Consider the following 21,462-nt stretch of genomic DNA (forward strand, 5'->3'; position numbering starts at 1 on the left):
TTTAACCCAGGGAGTATGCAGAGAGGTTTCACAGCCAGTGCCCAAAGTACCTGCTATAGGAAACTGATCACACAGACAATCACTCCCCAGGAAAGTCAAAGAGATACAGTGATAAAATGATCCTGGAAGGCTCCTAATGCCAAGGAACAAACTGTGGAGGATGGGGCCAGATATTTACTGCCCTCAAGCACCAAAGTTACAGTTTCCACCATGCTTCTCTCCTCTGGCAGGATCTGCAGCAGCCCTAGGAAGCCTCACCTGCGCTTGAGTTTCTCTGCGAGCTCATCCAGGATCTGCACAGCTTGTCTGTGGTAATCTAGCTGGGCGTCCACCAGGGCTGAGAGTTGGCTTACTTGTTCGATCTGCAAGGGTCATAACCTGTGATGAGCGGCTTTCACACGCTACTGCAGGAGGGGTCTACTGCTCCGCTGGGGGGTTGAGTGCATTGGGAGACGTGCAGAAAGCAGCTTCCCGTTTACACGCAATGAGAAATTTTAGAATTGCAGCCATTAGCTAAGGCTCAGCGAGATGGCGGCTGATAACTTGGTGCCTTGGGGGACGTGGGTTCAGAGGACACTCTGCCCTGTGACCGAATGATTCGCGTCAGCCACAGCCCAACCAACGCGTGTATGTGGAAGAGTCTCCACACTACTTCGTTCATATAATAATCAGTCCCAGCCCCGGCCTGCAACAGCAGGGAGGGGCTCCGGGTCAGAACTGAAGGGCATTTGCAAAGTTGTTGTGGGGAGGGGGATGGAAATACCAGTGTGAGGTGCACGATCTCAACAGATGTATATTTTTTTGTGAGCATTAGAGCCCCACTCTCCTCCACCAGTAAAAAGCACACAGCCCCCCCACTGCCCCAGATACATGTCCAGGGGTGCTGACACTCCGGCAGCACACCAGCAGTGCACAGGTAAGCAAAGAGGGAAAGGAGCAGCGACCCTCGGGGACACTCACGTCAGTTTCCAGAAGGTTGTGCATACTAGTTTCAGCTATTTCCTTGGATTCTTCAAACTTCTCCATAGCCTGTCGGAGCTCCTCATCTGGGATCTTCCCCTGACGTTTTTTCTTGTAGTCAAAGTCCAAGCGCCTGCCCTCCAGCTTCTTCAGATGGTGCTTGGGAGAGAATGATTACGAGTGGTGAAAATAAAACCATCAGCTGGGTCACCCAAACTTTTCCCACTGGAAGGGCAGCTTTGGCAACGTGCCAGGTACTCCAAGGCTGCAGATGTTCAATGAACAAAACCAAGCCACCCAGCCTCCCCACACCCAGAGCGGGCGACTGCTGTCATCACCTACAGAGAGTGCCCTGCGGACTACAGATCCCAGAATGCAACACTCCACGGGGGGGGAGGGGTGTGCAGCAGGCAGGACTGAACAGCAGCCAGGGGATGAGGAAACTGCTTGAATCCAGTCCAGCAGAAGGTTTATGACTACTGGGAACAGTTTCTTTTTTGTTGTTTGGAAACAGCCATAAAGAATCTGGCAAGAAGGTAAATTTTCCCCCCTTCTGTTCATAAGCTGGAGTGGAACCAAACCGCCACAGTTCAGCAAGGGTCTGCTTGCCATAAATCACTCTTAAGGGAGAGCTGCACAGCTGGCCCCTTGCCTCCAGCTCTCTGCTGGGCAGCCAAGAGTTTTCAGATGCAACACTTTGGTTTTAGGCCCTGTGCTTGTTACATCTGTGCTGACACTGAAGGCAAAGGGGGATCGCATCGCACTTAAGTTGGCTGTACAGCACCTACCACGATTGTGGTTACTCAGTAACTCTGTGTTTTATAGCTAGTTCGGGAGTCACTGTGAGCAAGAACTTGTTCTCAGGAGATTATCACTGGTTTGATAGAGGTTTCAATGGTTTCCACATCAAACCCTTGCAATATTCAAGAGCTTTGGCTCTTGTGAGTGTGAGGAAGGTGCTAGTTAGCTGCGCACAGACCTCCTCAGTGGGACAGCTACTGGGCTTCTCAAGAGGATACACAGGCGAGCAAGAAAGACATACCAATGTACCAGTTTGTCAGTCTCAGAGATTCACAAGGCAAAGAATCCAAGTACTAGCAGCGACAGAATGTAAGTCAGAAGATCTGAAGTACATTATGAAGGTAGCTTACAGGGTGAATGAATCAGTCTGGAAACTGTTCCAAGAAACATGCCATGGCATGGTCGTTCAGAAAACAGCAGTGCTGGCAGCAGTGGATGTTAAATACACTAGAGGAGAATGCCAGAGCAGCCATGGAAAACACAGGACAACAAAAACAGATGGTATATGCACATCTACATAGGCTTCTGGAGAGAAACTGGACCCTACAGCCTGCGCTGAAAACCTGAAGGGGCCAGAGCCTGAGAGAGAGGGGAAAAAAGAGAAAAATTTCTTCATTACCTGAATCTCTTTCAGGTCTTTGTCACACAGGTTCTGGAGAGGATCAATGAAGTTCTGTTTGACTTCAATATCCAGCGAGTCCTTCACTTCAGCCAATCGTTTCATAGCTTCACCAGCATCAAGAAGTGCGTCACCTTCACGTGACGGAAGAAAAGAGAAAGAGCCAGCCAGTAAAAGCCAGAATCTGTGGCAGCTGCACACAGAGCCATTCTGCTAAGACACTGAGCAGGCATGAGCCCCAGTCATGTATCAAAACACCAAAAAGTTTTCATGTGGATCGACGGGAGAGAATTGGCAGGGACTGTTGCCTAGTGGTTAGACAAGAAGGTGTGGCATTGCGAGTCCTAGATTCTATTTCCAGTACTGACACAGATTGTGTGCTCTCAGGCAACCCCTTTCCTTTCTCTGTGCTTCCAATTCCTCACCTGTACAATGCAGAAAATTGCTATTTCACCGGGGTGAGACACATCATGAAGGAATGTCTATATAAAAACAGTTGGAACACACTGATGCAAGATGCTACAGAAGAGGAAAATTTGCATGTGAACCCAGTTAAGTCTTGGTAGTATTTTACAGCATTCTGATCTGTTTTAAAAGTAACACTTCACTACATGTTGGCAGCAAACTAAGATTTTTTTTTCATTCACATTATGACAATTAACTCAAATCTATTACTGCTACATTCAGTTTACGCTCACAATTTATGCCCACGTTTGTACAAAACCCTTCTATTTTCAGTTTTCTCGTATAGGCCTTCCCTGACCAAAGTGTCCAGAGTCTGACAAGCTAATAGTTCAAAATGTAATTTAATGTTTTAAAAGTCCAGTGGAAGCGATTATGAATTAATAAATTATTTCCCACAGTGTTTGCAACCCAAGCAGTTCAGCTGTGAGCTAGAACAGGCGAATATCAAAGTGTAATTTACAATAAATAAAGTGAACCTATTTTTAATATATCTTTGTTGCTGCAATTAAAACAAAAATTTGCAAAACAAAGCTTTTTTAGCCATTTGAAAAAAAAGGTTTTTCAGTGTTGTTAACCCAAAATATCAAAACATAGGGAAAGATGTCTCGTTTAAACAGAACGACAAGAAGTCCTGTGGCACCTTATAGACTAACAGATATTTTGGAGCATAACCTTTCGTTGGCAAGGACCTGCTCCATCAGATGCATGGGGGGTGGGTTTCAGATGGCTATTTAATGAGTGGGGTCCCAGTAAAAGGGAGGGCCAGAGCTGACAAGGTCTATTCAGTCAAGGTGGAAATGGCCCATTATCAGTAGTATGAATCAAAAGAGGATAAATGAGAATCAGAGACTTGTTTTTAACATTAAGTTTTAAACCTCATGGTGTCTCTAAGAACAGGAGGACGTTTAAGAAAGCCATGTTTTGAAGGGTCCTCTTAAAACTTGAATATCCCTCGACCGCTTTTAAACCCTGTACTGCAGCAATGACTCCTCCAGCTCACAAGAGAGCTGGTCATGATCACTGGAGCACGTCCGCTTTTCCCCCTCAAAACCCATTACTGTTTAATCTTCCGCATTAGGGAGTGTGCTGCCTCACACTGTGAAGTGATCACACAGGTGCGAGCGATCCTCAACCCAACCACTTGGGAAGGCTGCAATGTTTTGGAGGACTGTTATTGCTGTTAAATGGTTTCACTCCTCCTACAAGTCACATGTGGTTTAGTTGTTGGGAATGAGGCATTACCACACGGAAAGATTTTTGGCTGTGGCCCCCTGGGAGTGCAGTTACAGTTAAAATTGCATTGTATGGCTCTTGATCTCTTTCCCTCACTATTTTTTCCATGTCAAATTTGCTCAGTCTGAATCAGAAGCTGGCTTCTCCAAGACACAGGGCTCTCCTGGATGCTTTAAAAGCCAAAGATAGTTCAGAAGAAGAGGCAACTGACTGGGGCTTTGAAGTTCTAGGTTCCAGTCTCTGTCCTGCCAGACTCCCTGAATGGTCTTAGGAAAGTCAATTAAATGCCCTGTGCCCCTCTTGTAAGGGGGGGCTAGCGCTTTTAGGGGCATGGAGAGGATTGGGATGGAATGAAAGGATCACATTACAACGCTAGGAGCAACAGATGCCTCCGTAAAGTTAATAAGCATTTGACACTCACTCTACCACCTATCCCATGGGGAGCCCTAGAGACACAAGCTGGTCTGATCCTGCAAGCTGCTGAGCACTTCTCATGAGGCGCTGGGAGCAAGAGGGTGCTCAGCATTTCCTAGAAGGTGCTCAACTTCAGCCGAAGTCAGGGCCAAACCTCTGACCATCCATAGAACTGTCAGCTGCGTGACAGGCTAGATGCCAGCTCATTGTTCTGGGGATGCATCTGCTCCATGGCAGTGACCGACAGCGTTTTTTTATGTTGCTGGAGGAGCGTCTAGCACTTTAAAGGACACGTGAAAAAACAAATTAAAGCAGCAGAAAGATGGCTGGCAGCAGGCTTAGGGGTCTAACGAGGCATACGAGGAGTTCAGTTTGCAGACACCACTCCTTTCAAGGGAGCTTCTCACATCCCATTTTCTGCCCCCCCACTCCTGACCCCACTGAACTATCATTTCCCTATCTGCATATTAACTGGTCAGTTTCCTTTTTTTCTCCACTTGACTCATGACTTGGTCAGCCATTTGTAGTAAAATTGAAGGAAACCCAGTATGAGGAATTTACTTCCTATCAGCTCACTTATGTGCTGACCAGCCCAGGGGAGCGCTTCAGGGAACACTCACCAAAATTGGATTCGTCGCCCAGCTCCTTGCCGTATCGGATCATGCTCTCCCCCAGGAGCCCTTCCGACTGTGGATAGCCAGGGTTTTTCACCTGACCTCGGATCTTCGACATCGTGTTGAGCATCGTTAATTTGGCTCGGGAAGCTGGCACAAAGAAATAGCCACATCTGTGTTTGCAATCAGGGGACTTACGAGTAAACAGGGACCGTTTGCCAGCTTTGTTTTTCAAGTTACTCCCCTCACCAAGAAACCTTATTGTCAGTCTTCCAGAAATATCACTGGCTCTAAAAAGCCCCTTTCAAGACAGCAAGTAGAAAATAATTCAGTGCTTGCCAACAAGGTCAAAAGAAGAGTTCACCAGCCCTCCTGCACTTCTAGTTAACTCCTAGGGTACTTGACTCAACGAGTCTGATTGGACTCTAGCCGGCAGGCAGGCTCCAGGCATGTCAGCAATATTTGCCTTGTACCTCACAGGAGGTGAGGCCATTCTTCAACACCCCAGAATCAGTCTCCCTTGCCTGCTGCATCTCAGACCTGTAGGACACAGGTGACTACTTGAAAGGCAGTCTGTTTCTCTGGGCTCAGAGAAAACATCTCAAGGACATGGGCTACCCTTGGATGAGTGAAACATAACTAGAGGGCGGACAGGGTCACAACTGCCAAGCCCCTGCGATAAGAGTCAAGAGAAGTGACACAAGGAGGCAACCAAATTCAAATTTAGGTTCATGTGAGCCCCAAAGCACTAATTAGCTAGAAGCAGACATCACTATATCATCGCAGAACAAAGCAAGCAGCCCTGTAGCACCTTAAAGACTAACAATGTTACTAGGTCATGAGCCTTCATGGGAAAGACCCACTTCTTCAGATTCTGGAAAGAGTTCCATGAAAGCTCATGACCTAATAAACAATACTGTTAGTCTTCAAGGTGCTGCAGGACTGCTTGCTTTGTTTTGCAAAGATACAGACTAACATACTTACCCCTCAGACTATTCACCACTGGATCATGGAAGGGGTAAGGACATGGCTGTCACACAAGCTGTGCCAGCCAGTGTCTAGAGGGCAGCAATGCTTATAATCCAGATGTCCACTGCAAAGGGGCCAATCTGCAGCAAAAACGGACAGGCATTTCTGGGCCTCTCTACTGTGTATAATTTAGGCCAGTCTCCTGCCTTGTGCAATGGGAGGAGCACCAGAAGGATGCTGGCAGTGCTGGGCTAGCTATGGGCACTTACCTGGGTTGGGCTGCAGGTATTCTATAGTTCTGGTTAACACTTCTGTGACTGCTTTGCTGGTAACGTCCACTTTCTGCAGGGAGAGGAACACCCAAAAGAGATGAAACCCAGTCAGCACCCAGCTCTGAAACATGTGGGGGCAGCATGGAGCCATCTGTTACCCAACTCACCTTTTCCATTTCTTTGAAGTCATCATCAAGCTTGGTGCCTTCAGCTCCACCAACCTTCTCACTGACTAGCTGCAGAGACACAGAAAACAAGGGAGGTGTGTGTCAGCCATGCAAGGGGCTATTTCAGTACTGTGCTGATCCAGCTCTTCCTCGCCAGCCTACTCCAACTTTACAGAAGCGTACCCCATGTGTCTGAACCTGTACTGCTTATATGCACTGAACCTCAGTGGCCGTTAGCGGCTACAGCAGCACCAGACAACTGTAAGGGAAATACCACAAAGATGTGGTTCTTTGAAGCTAGTGATTAGTGTTAGTGCTTCTAATGAGACATAACCCCTCTGAGTGCGGGTGGAAGAGACACCGAACCCCTACCATCGGGTTAGCTGAGCCACAGCTGTAAGCCCGATGGTCTTTCAGCCAAGGATCTGATTGATGGCATTTGGTAACACCTTTCCACATAAAGCCTCTAGTTCCTCTTTGGCCCCTCGCCCAACAGGAGTTAAAATGACAACAATGCAAATAACTAAAGAGTGGGGAAGGAAGTAATGGGGACACACGCTGCTGAAGCAAAGGGATGAGAAGCACTCCAACTCCTAGCACAGGGGTATACAGAGTTCCTGGCATGGTGGGAAAATGAGGGACCCAGGTACCTGGGGAGAAGAAAAGCCCCTGATACGAGGGAGAGAGTGTGTGTAGTACTGAGTGCTGAAACAGAAGAGGCTGGGAGGATGACAACAAGGGGTGTGAGTGGAGAAGACTACAGGGATGCAAGGAACTTGGCCTAAGTCAACACCATGCAACCTCCTAGTAACGGTACTCCTAGATTTCACACCTGAGGGCACATCAGAACTTCAAGGAAGCCAGCAGCCTCTTCAAGTGCACCTTTAAAACTACGGCCAACAAGTCTAGTTGCTCACATCATCACCAACAAACTGCATTTTCCTAACCTCAGAGGCACGACAATGCAGCTTCCGAAATGACAACAATGAACTGTTTCAAGACAGCTGTTGGGGAAGGGCGGGTGCAAGATTTAACTGAGTTTTGTTTAAATATTTAAACAGGACACAATGCTGCTTTCACTCTGGGTTTGGGAAATCAGGTCTCTTGATTACAACAAAGAAGAACCTCAGCAGCAAAAAGACCATAACGAGAAGCAAAGAAAGAATTTCTCCAGGTAGTTGGGTGTAGGTTGTAGCTTCTCTTTTCTCATATTAGAATCAGAAGGTTGGACGAGACCTCACAGTGTCATCAAACCCAATCCCCTGCTCAAAGCAGGGCCAATCCCAACTAAATCATCCCAGCCAGGGCTTTGTCAAACAAGGACTTAAAAACCTCTATGGAAGGAGATTCTACTGCCTCCTTAGGTAACCGAGTCCAGAGCTTCACCATTCTCCTAGTGCAATAGTTTTTCCTAATATGCAGCCTAGAGCTCCACCACCACGACTTGAGACATTTGCTCCTTGTTCTACCATCTGTCACCAGCGAGAACAGCCTCCAAGGCAGCTATGAAATCCCTCCTCACTCTTCTGTAGACTAAAGCACAAATCCCTCAGCTTCTCCTCTCAAGTCAGGATGCCAGATTTTAAAGGATGCATGACATTTTATGTTGCACCTGTAGAGGAGTTACATACAGAGAAGAGCTAGAGCGGTGCAGTCACTTGCATAGTCTAGTTCAGAATATTTTAACATTATTTTGTACAGTGAAATCTGTGCTACTGGTCACTTAGTAAAATCCCAGTCCCTAGGTATCAAGCAGCACAGTACAGCATCAGGAATACAGGGGAAAAAAAAACCAAACCAAACCACATCTTTGCCCTTTGATGGCCTTTAATAAATACTTAGAGCTGTATAAGCATTCAGAACACTGCACAAACAGCTGCTCCTTGGGGCAGGATCCTCTGAGACACACAGTACACGAAGAATATAAAGGGACACTGATGAGTTTTTTTTAGCGCTTCAAAACAAGAAAGTTTTTAAAAGACCTGCAAAGAAAATGGAGAGCGTGAGGAACTGAGCTAGGGCCTCTTTTCTTGCATGTTTCTTGTAAAGGAGGGCTGGAAGTTTTAGGTTTTTTTAAAGAAGTATTTTGCATTTCTAATGTAAAAATGAAAATAAAAGCAGGTCTCTGCAAAGCTCTGACTTACCAGCAAACTAGGAGGGCCACACCATTAGGTGTGAAGCCTGATTGAGAAGGAACTGTTTCTGATTCACTTAATAAAACCAAGCAGCTTTTTAAATGAACACCCCTGTAACACGAACAGTAGAGGAAGGTGGAGGGACAGGATATAGAGGGGAATGCAGGGTTCTGAGAGCACTCCCAATCCATAATATAGATTCTAAAGAGTCCTCCAGCAAAATACACAGAAGACCAGACCTTGCATGCCAGTTCCTTATTATTCATATGCATATTTTTAGGCCTTCTTCGTACATCAGAAAGCCAAGAAAAAAGGGCACAAACCAACTACCCTTCCTTTAAAGCACCAGCGTGGCAGATCTAGCATACTTTTCCCCAGCACACTTTTGCCTCAGAAACACAAATAATATTATGTACTTCTACAGTTTCAGTCACAGGGATCTCTGAGAGCTCTTAACAAGCTGCACTACCCTGTTTGAGGTAAGCATCATCCTCACCTTACGGACAGGAAACTGAGGCACAGAGGAGTAAGTACACTACTGAAGATTACACAGTGAATCAGAATAACTGGGACAGAACAGATGCCACTTGCTCTAATCCCTACACTGCAGTCTCCTGCCACATCAACTGGGGGATTCAGCAACAAGCCTTGCTGTAGGAAGATAAAGAAAGTCAACCCGAGTTTCTAAGCCAAGGACACCCAGATCTGTAAGAAGCTACAGCAACACCTACCTCAAGGTGTCTGTGGAGCCTATGTCAACATAGGTGAAAAGGTGAGGTGTTTGACAGAGCTGTAAAAAGATAACGCTCCCATCTGCTTGTCCAGACTAAGGTGACGAGTCGTCCTGATCTATGGGAACAGTTCTGATATTCGGGCTGCCTTAAATAGGTGCTTACTACCCCAGCCCTGCCCTGATTTTTCATGCTTACTATCTGGTCGCCCTAGTCCAGACAGAAACACTTAGATCAGGGATTCCCAACCTATGGGTCAGGACCCAAACATGGGTCATGATTAGATTTGTTAAGGGTTGCCAGCAGCTGGGAGATGCACTTGTATCAACAATTCCCAGATGCTTTGTATATTGGACAGACTTCAAACTCTCTCAGACAAAGAGCTAATGGGCACAAAACAGACATCAAAACATTCCTGATCCACAAACCAGTTAGTCTACATTTTAATGAAGTGGGCCATTCTGTTAATGACTTAAGAGTTTGCATCTTATTGAAGAAGAATTTTCAGTCTGCTTTAGAAAGAGAAGCTGCTGAATTCTCTTTCATATTCAAATTTGATACATTAACACGTGGTTTTGACCCAGGATGCTAATTTTCTGGGACATTATAGGGGCTCTTTGGCATACTTGGCTTAATCTGATTCTTGACTCCCCACCCCTCTGCTCTCTGATTTGCTCACCTTGATAATTTTTTTCTGATTTGTCAACTTTGATTACGGTTTTTGGTTTTCTATGCCTTAAATATTGAGTCTGTTCTGGTCTGGCTATGATCTGAAGAAGTGGGTCTGTCCCACAAAAGCTCACCTAATAAATTATTTTGTTAGTCTTTAAAGTGCTACTTGACAGCTTTTTTGTCTTGCTCTCAAAAAAGCCATTTGCAGCTCCTCAAGGCTGCCACATCCAGCAGCTATCGCTATCAACAGAGAACCAATTACGCATTACAAAGACAGCTTCTCCACCTTTCATATTCATAGCCACCCCAGGCAGGCCACTTAATAGACTCTTGCAGTAAGTAATTTTCACCTTCCCTCCACCCTTGGGTTGCCAAGTCTTCCTCAATTGTCAAAATGGGGCCTCGTCTGGAAAAGGCTGGGAACTGCTGACTTAGATGGATTGAATACACTTTTGCCTAAAACAGTGCTCTTCCTGGGAGTCCATACATAAGGAACCCTGTTCTCCCAATGCTGTTTGATGGGCTGAAGGCAGTGCAAAATGCTGAGGGGATAATACATGTTGCCTTTGTGGCGAAGGGAGCCAAGGGTTACGGTGCACCAAGTGATTTCTTTAGAGCAATGCTGCTCAAACTAAGGGGTGGGGCCTCCCAAGGAAGGCACAGGAATGGAACAAGGGAGGCACCTCCCTTGTTCTCTGCACTTGTGCAGGAGGGCCACGTACACCAGACAGGCAGTGATAAAGGGGACAGTGGAAGCCCCATCCACAGTCCCTCACCTGGAAGAGGGGTGCTGGCTGTCAGCTCCAGGATGGCAGCAGCAGTGCAGAAGTAAGCATGGCAATGGGGCACTAGGACTGCCTATATTAATGGGTATCACTTTTCACACTGCCACCCTTACTTCTGAGCTGCTGCTGACACGGTGCTGCCTTCAGAGGTGGGCACCAGCTGCTGCTCTCCAATCTGCCTTTGGCCACAAGGAAGAAGGTTCTAACCAAATAATTTTGGTAATCATTGCGTTAGGATGATTTAGTAATGTTATCTCCAGCGGGAATTCTGCCCTGGGTTGCTTAGCAAAAAGTGATGGGGGTTGTCACACAAGCCGTGTAGGAGAAATGATTGTTACAGCAGAGGAGAAAAAACAACTTTCAGAGCTCCGAAGAACCCCCAGGCCTCAGAACTGGGACTAGGAAGAAGGAGAAAGGAAAATGAATACTGCACCAAACAATTCTTAGAATCTGCCTGCAGGGTTATGGATCGGGGACATGGATACTACATGTCTGTGGTCAGAGGACAACTACTATGAAGAGCAGGAAAGTACTAGAAGCCAGATACGCATCTTCTTTCCTTTTGTAATGGCCATCAGACCACTCGTAGCCGCAGGAGGCAGAACAGAGCTCTCTAGGGAAGAAATGCTTGGAAAGCAAATGGCACTTTTGTCCCAACAGGATACAGTGCTCATCAAAAGCAGCAGGATAAATCATTGCAATATGAAAAATACAACTGACAAATAAGGGACCCGCACTGGGGACTGGTTTCAGTAACTGGAAAATAGGTTCTTTTTTGAGGAAGGCAAGCAATGGTTTAGTTGAAGGCCGCAGACACCAGTCAGACAAGAGCTGCTGTAGTTAAACCAAAGACATTCTAAACACTGGGGGAGTGGCTCAGGCTTTGGTTGTCCACCCAGCATGACTCAAATTAATTACACTTGCCAGGTGAGATTCCTGTGTATCATATTGATCCAGATCATGAAGGGAAATCTCACCAGGCTGTCCAGCCTCATGAAGTGTGTGTGGGATACTCTGAGCAACTGTCATCTAATGCAATCAGGCTTTTCCTTCCTTCCTTTGCTTCTGCTCTCATAGAAAAGAGATGATGAAGGCGGCCTGGGATTCTGACAGGTGGTAAGAACACACACCTAGGAAAGGACTCTGACTAATCCCGGCATGCTCCAAAACAGAGCCAAGACATTTACCTGAAACACATACCACCCATCACCAACGCAGACTGGGATGTATATATGGAGGGATCACTCCTGATCTACTTGCAGGCAGCAAACAAAGGTAGCTCACCTTTTTTGGCCCAGGAGTCAGGTGACTTTTAAAGTTAAAGCTCAGACCCCCCACCCCACCCCCCGCAGCACACATCTCCACTGAGCAACTGCTAATCTAGGAAGATGAAGACATTCTGTAACAGAATGACCAAAGATTTCACTCCAAAGCAGGGAAAACAAGAATCTCTTGTCTACCATTCCCCTACTCCAATGGACAATCTAGAGTGGGTCTTTGGACTCAGAGCCAAGATGTATATTTCCAGCAGCCAGGCTGTCCTTCCCACTCATTAACTGCAGCAGGTGATTGCATTAGTCATTATAGCCAAACAGCATTCTTAAGAAACCCGTGCCAGTGCAGAGGCAATGCATGTGTAGGCTGCATCTGTTGAAGGAGAAACACCACTTTTATTAATAATACATTTGAGATGTTTGTGACTAAATACGCAGTTCCTTGTGTCTCCTGTCTATCCATCCATCCACTCAGGCTTTCTACCCAACAGGCTGTAATAACCCCAGTGACGTAAGCTCCTCCTGTACTCAGGCAGGCATTCCATGCCACATAAACCACACTGGTCACCAGTGATTCTGGAAGTTTTAAAACCCTCCACAAACTCAGAGTTTTCCTCACTCTCAGACTAATTTAATCCTCCTTTTACCCTTCAAGAAATTCTACTGGTGTTCCTGCTGGGTGGGCAGAATGAGATGGATGCTGCCTCCTGTTGAGTCTAGTTAAACTGGGAGGCTTCCTTAGGAATGGAACGAGGGAAGGGCAATATACTGCAAAGAGCTACTCCTCCCCAAAGAAGAAAACAAGTCAGCGTCTCTCTTCTCTGCGTGCAGCCTAACTCCCATGCCCCTAAATCTACCTGTAATAGACTTAGGAAAAAAGTCTGCTGCGGACCCTCCACCAGGACAGTTAAAGAGGTTTGAGCCAGGGAGACGCTGCTTTAGCTCAGAATCTAAGGGAGATCAAAGCTAAATTTACACGTCAGGGCTGCCTCCCCTCTCTCAGTGCAGAAAACGGGTGCCCACAAAAACCTTAAAAATGCCTTGCCTCTGTGGGTCTGTTCAAAAAAAGCTGCCCAAGGTCACAGATTCCCTGACCCTGGGGGGTAATCACTGCCACCACCCAAATGAAAAAAAAAAAACACAAAACTTTTAACCAAGAACACACACTGGAGAGGTTTCCCTGTGGCCACGGTGCCCAATATAGCGTCCGTTTGCCACAAGTTTTGAACTAGGCAGCACAGTGTGGCAAAGCAGCGTGTTAGAGCTGCCCACTTGGGGTGCTCGCCAGCCCTCTGAACATGTGGCCCATCACTTGGGGGGACAAGCGTGTGGTGGCAGTGGCAAAAGATGGCTCCTCCTGTGGCTCACTGAGGGCGGCGCAGCTCGGCCAGCAGCACCAGTGAGTCACCAGCAGTTTGTGCAGGTGGGGGCCCTGCAGCGATTGTTAAATTTTGTTTGGGACAACACTGCCCTATGGGGAAAACCCCAAGCTCTTAACCTCCCCTTAGGAAAGAGCCTGGAAACAAAGAGCTGTAATCTGACAGCTGACCTTCCATTCTAAAGGCATGAATACACACAGACCCCTCTTTAGAGCACAGGAATCAAATCACTGACTTAAAAAAAAAAAAACTCAATTTATTCACAAAATGAGAGAAAACAACTCAAAACATTCCAGTTGCAGCACAGAAAATTACTTCCCCAGGATTCAACTTAGAAGTTAGAGAGTACAGGGGAAATAATCAAATCATTAACCAGAGCAACTCCACACCAAGTCCCAAAATAAAAACCTGATCACATCTAATGAAACATTTCCTTTCTACTTACATATCTATGGCTGATTAGGGTACAGCTAGGAGACTTACTGGATTCATTCAAACTGCTTATGATCCATCACATCAGTCTTCTCTGCGTCAGCCACAGAGACGAAGAACCCTCGGAGTGCAATTGTTCTCAGTTTAAAGGAATTTCTCTTCCCCCCAGTGGTTTAGCTGACCCCCCCCCACACACACACACAGAGGACCCTCTAAGGGTTAACCCTTTCCCTGCATTCATTCAGGACAATAAGCAACAAATTGTTTGGGCTCTGCAAAGCCTCTCCCTTCAGAAATGACGGGGAGAAAACAGTAGCACAATCTTGAGCAGAGTGTTGTCTTGTGGCTTCTGGGGCAGATGGGAAGATAGAGCAAAGTGACTGCACATGATCCCTTTACAATCTGGGTTGGCTAAATTGAACTTCAAGGATGGTGGTCACTGACACTTGGAGGCATTTATGTCAGCTCAGTCGATGTCTCATATGGAAAAGGTAGGGCCTACCGAAGTCACAATCCCACACAAGCATCACAGACCATGAAATCTGGCCTACTGCTTGCCTATACTGCACAGAGCTCACAGGGGAGACCAGGATTTTCGCAAATTGGAGGCCTCGATCCAAAAGGGAGTTGCAGGTGGATCACAAGGTTATTTTAAAGAGAGTAAAGTTATTCCCACTCCTACTTCTGCACCACCTGCAGAGCTAGGTAACTGGAGAGAGGTGGTCATAATGTTGGCCGGGTGCCCTGCTCTGAAGGCAGCACCCCACCAGCAGCCTTGCAGAAGTAAAGATGGTAATATCATACCCATTTTGCCCTTACTTCTGTACCACTGCTTTCAGAGCTGGATGGCCAGAGAGTGGCGACTACTGACTAAGGGGCCCAACACTTGCAGGCAGCAGCGCAGAAGTAAGGGTGGCAATATTGTAATTCTTCAGAGCTGGATTCCCGGCCAGCAGCCACCTCTCTAGCTCTGAAGGCAATGCTGTGGCCCAACGACCCACATGCAACTCCCTGTAATTACAACATCTTGACATTTCAGATTTAAAATAGAAGAAATCATGAAATTCACCACTTTAAAAAACCCTGTGCCTTATGAAATTGACCAAAATGAATTTGGTAGTGCCCCAGAAATAAGAATGGTAATAATACCTATTGAGAAAAAGAAATTAAAAATGGAACTGGGAACTGTTGAGTCTCTGATCAAAGATTTAGTGGATGCTGGCTCTTGCTTAGCCCCCATGCAATATTGGGAGAGACAAAATGAAATGAGGTCTTCTCTGATGATCTAGAGATCTAGCTGTCCCAACCAGATGCCTCAAGAACTGGCTGAACAGCAATCCGTTTGCATTTTCTGCCCTTCCTGTTTTCTTCATACAATTTTGAAATGGAATGACAGCAAAAACGGGAGGTCACAGCTGAGATTGAGCAGCAGAGAAGCCAACAAAGGCTGGCATGGCCTCAAACTGCCTGTTCTTTGTCACTTGTAGAGCCTGATCAACAGTACCCTGAGGAAGGTGAACCCCTCAGTGTGGAAAGCAGTAGGATCAAGAGGGCAGCGGAAATAATCAGTATTGCCTAAGTCAGCAGATGTGAAAGAGAAGTGAGCAAGATTAAAATTAGTTGCTTATCTTTACCCCATCCGAGCAGGACCGGAAGATCTTCTAACACATTTCCCTGTTCCCAGCTCCCTGAAGCAAGTGTTAGAATATTACAGACAGCAAGATTAAGACAAGGGAAAACCACAAACCCAAATCTCAGAGGTGCCACTCACTCTTCTTGTATCAGCAGAGGTGGAATGTTCTTACAAGTATTTACACAAGGTGATACAGTTGTGAGCCCTGAACCAGCACAAGGTATGTGATTTCCCTGAAAGGCTGTGAAACTCAGAAGTCAAGAGCAAATCAACAGGTGGGAGAAAGGACCCAGACATACTCAGAGAGCACCTAGGTCTCTTTTCTCCTCCTTTTGATCTCTTGTGAACAAAAGTCTGGGACTAAACCTCTTACAGCATATCCTTTAAAATAGAGAAATAACAATTAAAAATAGGCCTGAGACAGCAATGACCTTGGATTACAAATGACAGATGGGTGTAGTGCCACACCCAGCCTCTGCTGCTGTGACCACAGCTGTGGTTGCAGTAGCTCCATCACCTCCAGAGACAGCCATGAGCACCATTGTTAAAAACTCATTTTCAACTCCTGGTCCTCAGGAATGGAAGAGACGGGCTTGGTCACAGCTAGTCTACCTGCTGCCAATCATGGGCTGTTTCGGACTGTATTTTTCCTATGGCTTTGTCCAGCCTTCCTTTAAACATCCCATGTCATGGGGCCTTCCAGTTCTTTTCTTTCTGAGCAGGGTGGGAATCAGAATAGGCTGGGTCTTTTCCTAACATTTTGAAAGAAATGGAAGGGCTGTGCATGGAGGAAAACATTCAGAAATAGACATTCCATACCTTACGCTGATTGCTGCAGTAGCATCTTGGACTAAAGCAAAGGAGTCAGAGGGGTGGGTATGCCATTAGCAGGTTAGAGTCACGGGAATATCACCAAATAGGTCTCGGTGAGGTAACACTCTTTAAAGAGTTCAGGTCACACACCAGCCATCACTCGCTCACCAACTGGCGTACACAACTGCCATCAAGCAGAGGGCAACTGACTTGCAAGAAAAAGGATCAAAGGGGGAATACTTGGTATATTGTGCCACATACATCCAATAATTACAAACTGGAGAAACGAGGAAGCTTGTTAACGATATAAAGTGCATTTTGTCCTGCCCACTCTATTACTCATGCCATGAATTTCTATAAAATAATAGCAATGTTTGAAACATACACATGCCCTTCCCAAATCCTTGGATTATATTTAGCCGGTGTATCCGCTGCACTCTCATTATTACTCCAATCACATTGCAATGGCTAAAAAGGGGCATTAGGACATATCCCAGCATGTTCCACAACCTGGAGGTGTGTTCTACCAACACATGCCTAAACGCTTCCAGCAGCAGCAAACATTAGGAGAGCTCATGGAAACACTAGTTTGTGAGTGCTTTCCCTGAAAGTGGAAGATGCAATCCCCACCCCAGACAGCAACAGGATTTTCCTTACAGGACTGTGTCATTAGTAAGAGTATCCAAGTAGTGGCTGCCACCAGAGAGAAGGATGCTAGAACAGACAAACTGAGACACTACAAAAGATCACGTGAGTGGGATTTTTATATTAAATCACTGGCCAAAGTTATTCAAAACCACTAAGTGATTTTTGGTTGCCTCCGTTTTTGATACCCAGTTTGTGGCACTGTAAAAAGTCAGTTTACAAAGTGCTGTGCACCTGCTCTCAGAACTTAGAGGCCTTTAGATTTGTAAGATTTTTTTGGGTCTCCTACCTGAGGCACCAAAAAAAAAAAAAAAAAAAACACCCACTAGTCAGTTCAGAAATTTAGGCCAGTTTCTTTGCCATTTTGATCTGCCTGCTACCAAACAACTTTTCCACCTGGTTTTACATATTGGATTCTTCTGCTATTTTGTTCTCTTCTAAACGATTAAGGGCAGTGATTTAACACTCTTCCAACTGAACATCAACTTAAGATGATGTGGGCCATCCCTCTGCCTTCCCCTACAAACCCGTCCAACCACTGAATCAAAACAATGCCCCCACTAGAATGGAAATGCTATCCTTGTGGAGCACAGCACATCAAAGCCTTCCTGGTTCCTACAGCAGCCTTCTGTGAATACAGCAGGCCCTCGAGTTACGGAAACGTTCTGTTCCACGTGCCCTCGTGTAACCCGAATTTTGTGTAAGTGGGCGTCTGGCTTTTTCCCTGGTGGAACACATGTTCTGCAGCTGGGGAAGCAGCAGAAAGGTAAATCCAGGGGTGGGGGACAGTTGGGGTGGGTTAAGCCTGGTGGTGAGTTGGGGCCGTGGGAGGTGGGGCTACACCAGGGTGGGTTAAGCACAACTGGAAATCAGGCATTTCCAGGGTTTACTGTAGGAATCGGGGGTCAAACGGGTAAGAGCAGGGTTGCGTACTCTGGGGTCACGTACTGAGACCCTATGGTGCTGACTCCCAAATAAAGAGGAGCCCCACAAAAACACCACCCCCCGCTTAACTGGTTTTTGCTCAAATGGAAAGAGAAAGTACTGTGGGGAAAGGAAGCCCACAAAATAATTAGGTGCTACAATGTTTTGAGTGCAAGACCAATATGCTTAGAACAACAGGAAAGTCCAGCAGAGAGAGACACACAGCATGGGGTTAAGAACAGAAATTCTCCTCCTACGCACTTTTCTGTGGGCTTTCCCTACAAATGCTAAAGACAGCTATAAGGGAGAACACCTTAAAATTAAGTGTAATTCAAGCCATCCTCCCTGGAAGCTGATGATATTCTCAAAAGTGGCAGACGGGACAATTTCAAGTTTCACTGGTCCAAGTAACAATTTACTCTGCTGCTATGAGTAGATTTGGAGTAATGGGTACGGTCATTCACAAGCATAATCTCACTGCAACCTTTATTACGGTATCGGACAGCTGAAGCGCTGCCGATCATCCCACAGAGTTACCAATGATCCTTGCAATCCATTGTATTTCAATAGCATACTCTGAACAAGCCTGTTGGGAGTCAGTTGTACTGCAGAACTTATGAGGCACATGGAAAATGCTGGCCTGTAACTAGCAAAGTTTTCCCTCTTTTGTCTGAGCAGCGGAACCACGGAACCATGTTCTAGCAAAACAAGCTCCTGAGAGGTGGTGCTCTATGTTAAACGTGGTGAGAACCGTATGGGTGTTTACACAGGGAACAAGTCCGACACTGAAATTTCATGGCCTTATCTCAGCACATTCTTGTGAAAGGTTAGTTGCTATCTTCCCACCTGGTGCAGTCCCTGGAAATAAAGCAAGAATCCAAAGGCCTGCAGGGTCCATTACATTTGCTACTCACCAAATGTGGTGAGCAGGACACTAAATTGTGGCAAATGCATGCATACCTAAATAATAAGACAGGGGTGGTAAACCAGAGGCTCTCGAGCTGCACGTCGCTCCTGGAGTCTTTAAATATGGCTCCTCCTGAGAGCTGCACACGGCGAATGCCGTCCACCTGCTCCGCATCCCACTGCTTGGTTGGAGAAGCGAGTGGCAGCTCCAGCATTGAATTAGAACAGGGGGGTGCCTGGCTCTGGGGAAGAGCATTCAGTTATAGTGGGGGAGGGGCAGGGGTGCCTGGCTCTGAGGGAGGGCATTTATTTAGCTACCAATATTCTTATTATTTAATAAAATTTTGTATATAATGTGGTGAATATGGTGAGACAACAACCACGTGGCGAGCTTTGAATACCTATTGGGCGCCGCTGCCAAAGGCATTCGCGTAGGAGAGTCTAAAGCCAAAGGAACATCAGGTTGAGCACGTAGCTGAAGATGAGGAGAAGCCAGAAAAATGTAATTGAGAGACTCTATGGCTCGGGGAGCACCCTTGTAACCTCCACATTCATCATTTGACTATAACTGTGATGCTTCATATAAAGCCTGTCATGTAAGGTACACTGGGAAAAGTTATGATCTGCTGAAAGCCACTGTTCTATGTAAATATGCATATCATTAGTGTGTATGACGCTACTAGATTGTGTTGTGTGTTTGTCACCAAAATATGCTGCGAGTTGGGGTAGTGCCCAAACGTTAGCTCACCAGAGATAGCAGCATGGGAGGTGCCCAACACCTGGGCGGATATCGAACAAGCATCAATAGCCTTTGCCCAGCAAGGTAGTTACAATTCAAATGACTCACTTGCACAAGGTCTCACTGAGGGAATTGTATAAGCTTGATTGGGAGCTCAGCAATGCCCAGACAGACAGACAGACATGCCTGGATTTATGTTCTCCGAGCACATGGTAAAAGCAGAACATAGTTGCGAGATACTTCACTTCTCTCTTCTCAACCACCTATACCAATGGCCACAAGAACATTGGAATCAAAGAAATGGGTCACAGTCTCTCTCTCTCTAAGCCTCAGGGCTAGTCTGCAAACCGCAACAGGGTGAGGAAAACCAGCTTAATCTAGATGTTGTCCATCTACAGGTTAAGAATTCAGACTGCATGCTTATATTTCGCCGATCATTTACAGTCATTTAAAATCCATCTTTTGTAATCAATACACTTACTGTAGTTTTATTTTTACCAGTGAGTTTGACTCAAGTGTTTAATAAGACTGTTCAGCTTACAAAGGCTGATATCTGTCCACTTTCCATTGATGGAGTGGTGAACCAATCAAACTTGCATTGGTCAAGAAAGCGTCACAGTAAATCTTTCAGGGGTAAGTCACCAAGAAAATCGAATGGAGGAAGTTATTGTGTGGCACTAGGTGAATTTGTCTGATGACAGATCAGCACCGTATATAGCAAAATTTCCACTAATCATAGAATCACAAAATCATAGGGCTTGAACGGACCTCAGGAGGTCATCTGGCCCAGCCCCCTGCTTCAAGCAGGATCAACTGCCAGAATGACCTACTTTTTTTTTTTTTTTTTCTTAAAAAGCTCAGATCATTGTGCACAAATAATGCTCATAATAAGAATACAAGTAACTATTATGGGGCTTATGAGTAAGTAAAGAGGAAGGATTAATTTTTAGACTAGTTTTAGTGAAGAATTGTCCCTGGGATCCTCTCTCCTTGGGAGTTTGCCCAACTAGATTATCCTAGATTCATTTCATGCTGTACTAGATCTCTCTGCCTCTCAGACCTCACTTCAGAAGGAAGAGAGCAAAGTAGATTCAATAATGATAGTTGTGCTAAAAATATAATAGAATCTAGCCAGTTCTCCCACCAGTATATTTATAATGTATTTGTTACGTCATTCCTGCTACTATCTTCTTTAGCCTGCCAGGGAGTATCAACTGCCCCTGCAACTTTACCATGTACCCTGGCTGTCTAGTCCATTGCCAAACTGCTCATATTAGGAATTCTGCCATTATCTAGCCTCTACTTTTCCTTCCTTAGCATCACGCCACTGCTTTTTACACTGCCTTCAGAGAGTAGGAATAATTTCATTCATTCATAACAATCAAAGCACTGGCAACATTCTTGCGCAAACTCATATCAAGATGGTTATGTCTACACTAGCCCCAGAACTTTGAAAGGGGCATGATAATGAACCTAATTGAAATATGCCAATGAGGAGCTGCCATGAATCTGCAGCGCCTCATTAGCATAATGGCAGCTGCAGCACTTTGAAAGTGTCATGTAAACGAGCCATGCACAATCGAAAGTGGCACTTTCGAAGTGCTGCAGCCGCCATTATGGCTAATGAGGCACTGCATATTCATGGTAGCACCTCATTAGCATCTTTCGAAAAGGTTCATTATCATGGCCCTTTCAAAGTTCTGGGGCTAGTGTAGACATAGCCAGTTAGTACCAGCACCTTTGGACAAATGCATTATGGAAACATGTCTAGAAATAAAAACAATCACACTGTTCGCCATATCCCCATCATATTTCAAACACGTCTGTGGCAGTTCTTACTGTCCCACTTAACAGTGAATCACGAGAACTGGTGTTCTGGT

General features: G+C 45.8%; 1 protein-coding gene across 3 annotated transcripts in view; it reads right to left on the minus strand.

The window, feature by feature from the left end:
- Nucleotides 1–21,462, minus strand: part of SH3GL1 (SH3 domain containing GRB2 like 1, endophilin A2) — a 56,277-nt gene that overhangs the window by 14,115 nt on the left and 20,700 nt on the right. For all 3 annotated transcript variants that reach the window (XM_074978644.1, XM_074978642.1, XM_074978643.1), the window contains exons 2-7: nucleotides 6,515–6,583; nucleotides 6,345–6,417; nucleotides 5,113–5,256; nucleotides 2,381–2,514; nucleotides 961–1,119; nucleotides 259–362 (exon numbers count right to left, since the gene is read on the minus strand). In XM_074978644.1, coding sequence (XP_074834745.1) covers nucleotides 259–362; nucleotides 961–1,119; nucleotides 2,381–2,514; nucleotides 5,113–5,256; nucleotides 6,345–6,417; nucleotides 6,515–6,583 — 683 coding nt within the window. The remainder of the gene's footprint in view (nucleotides 1–258; nucleotides 363–960; nucleotides 1,120–2,380; nucleotides 2,515–5,112; nucleotides 5,257–6,344; nucleotides 6,418–6,514; nucleotides 6,584–21,462) is intronic.

The sequence above is a fragment of the Carettochelys insculpta genome, chromosome 27, assembly GCF_033958435.1.
Source record: "Carettochelys insculpta isolate YL-2023 chromosome 27, ASM3395843v1, whole genome shotgun sequence".
NCBI classification, from domain to species: domain Eukaryota; kingdom Metazoa; phylum Chordata; order Testudines; family Carettochelyidae; genus Carettochelys; species Carettochelys insculpta.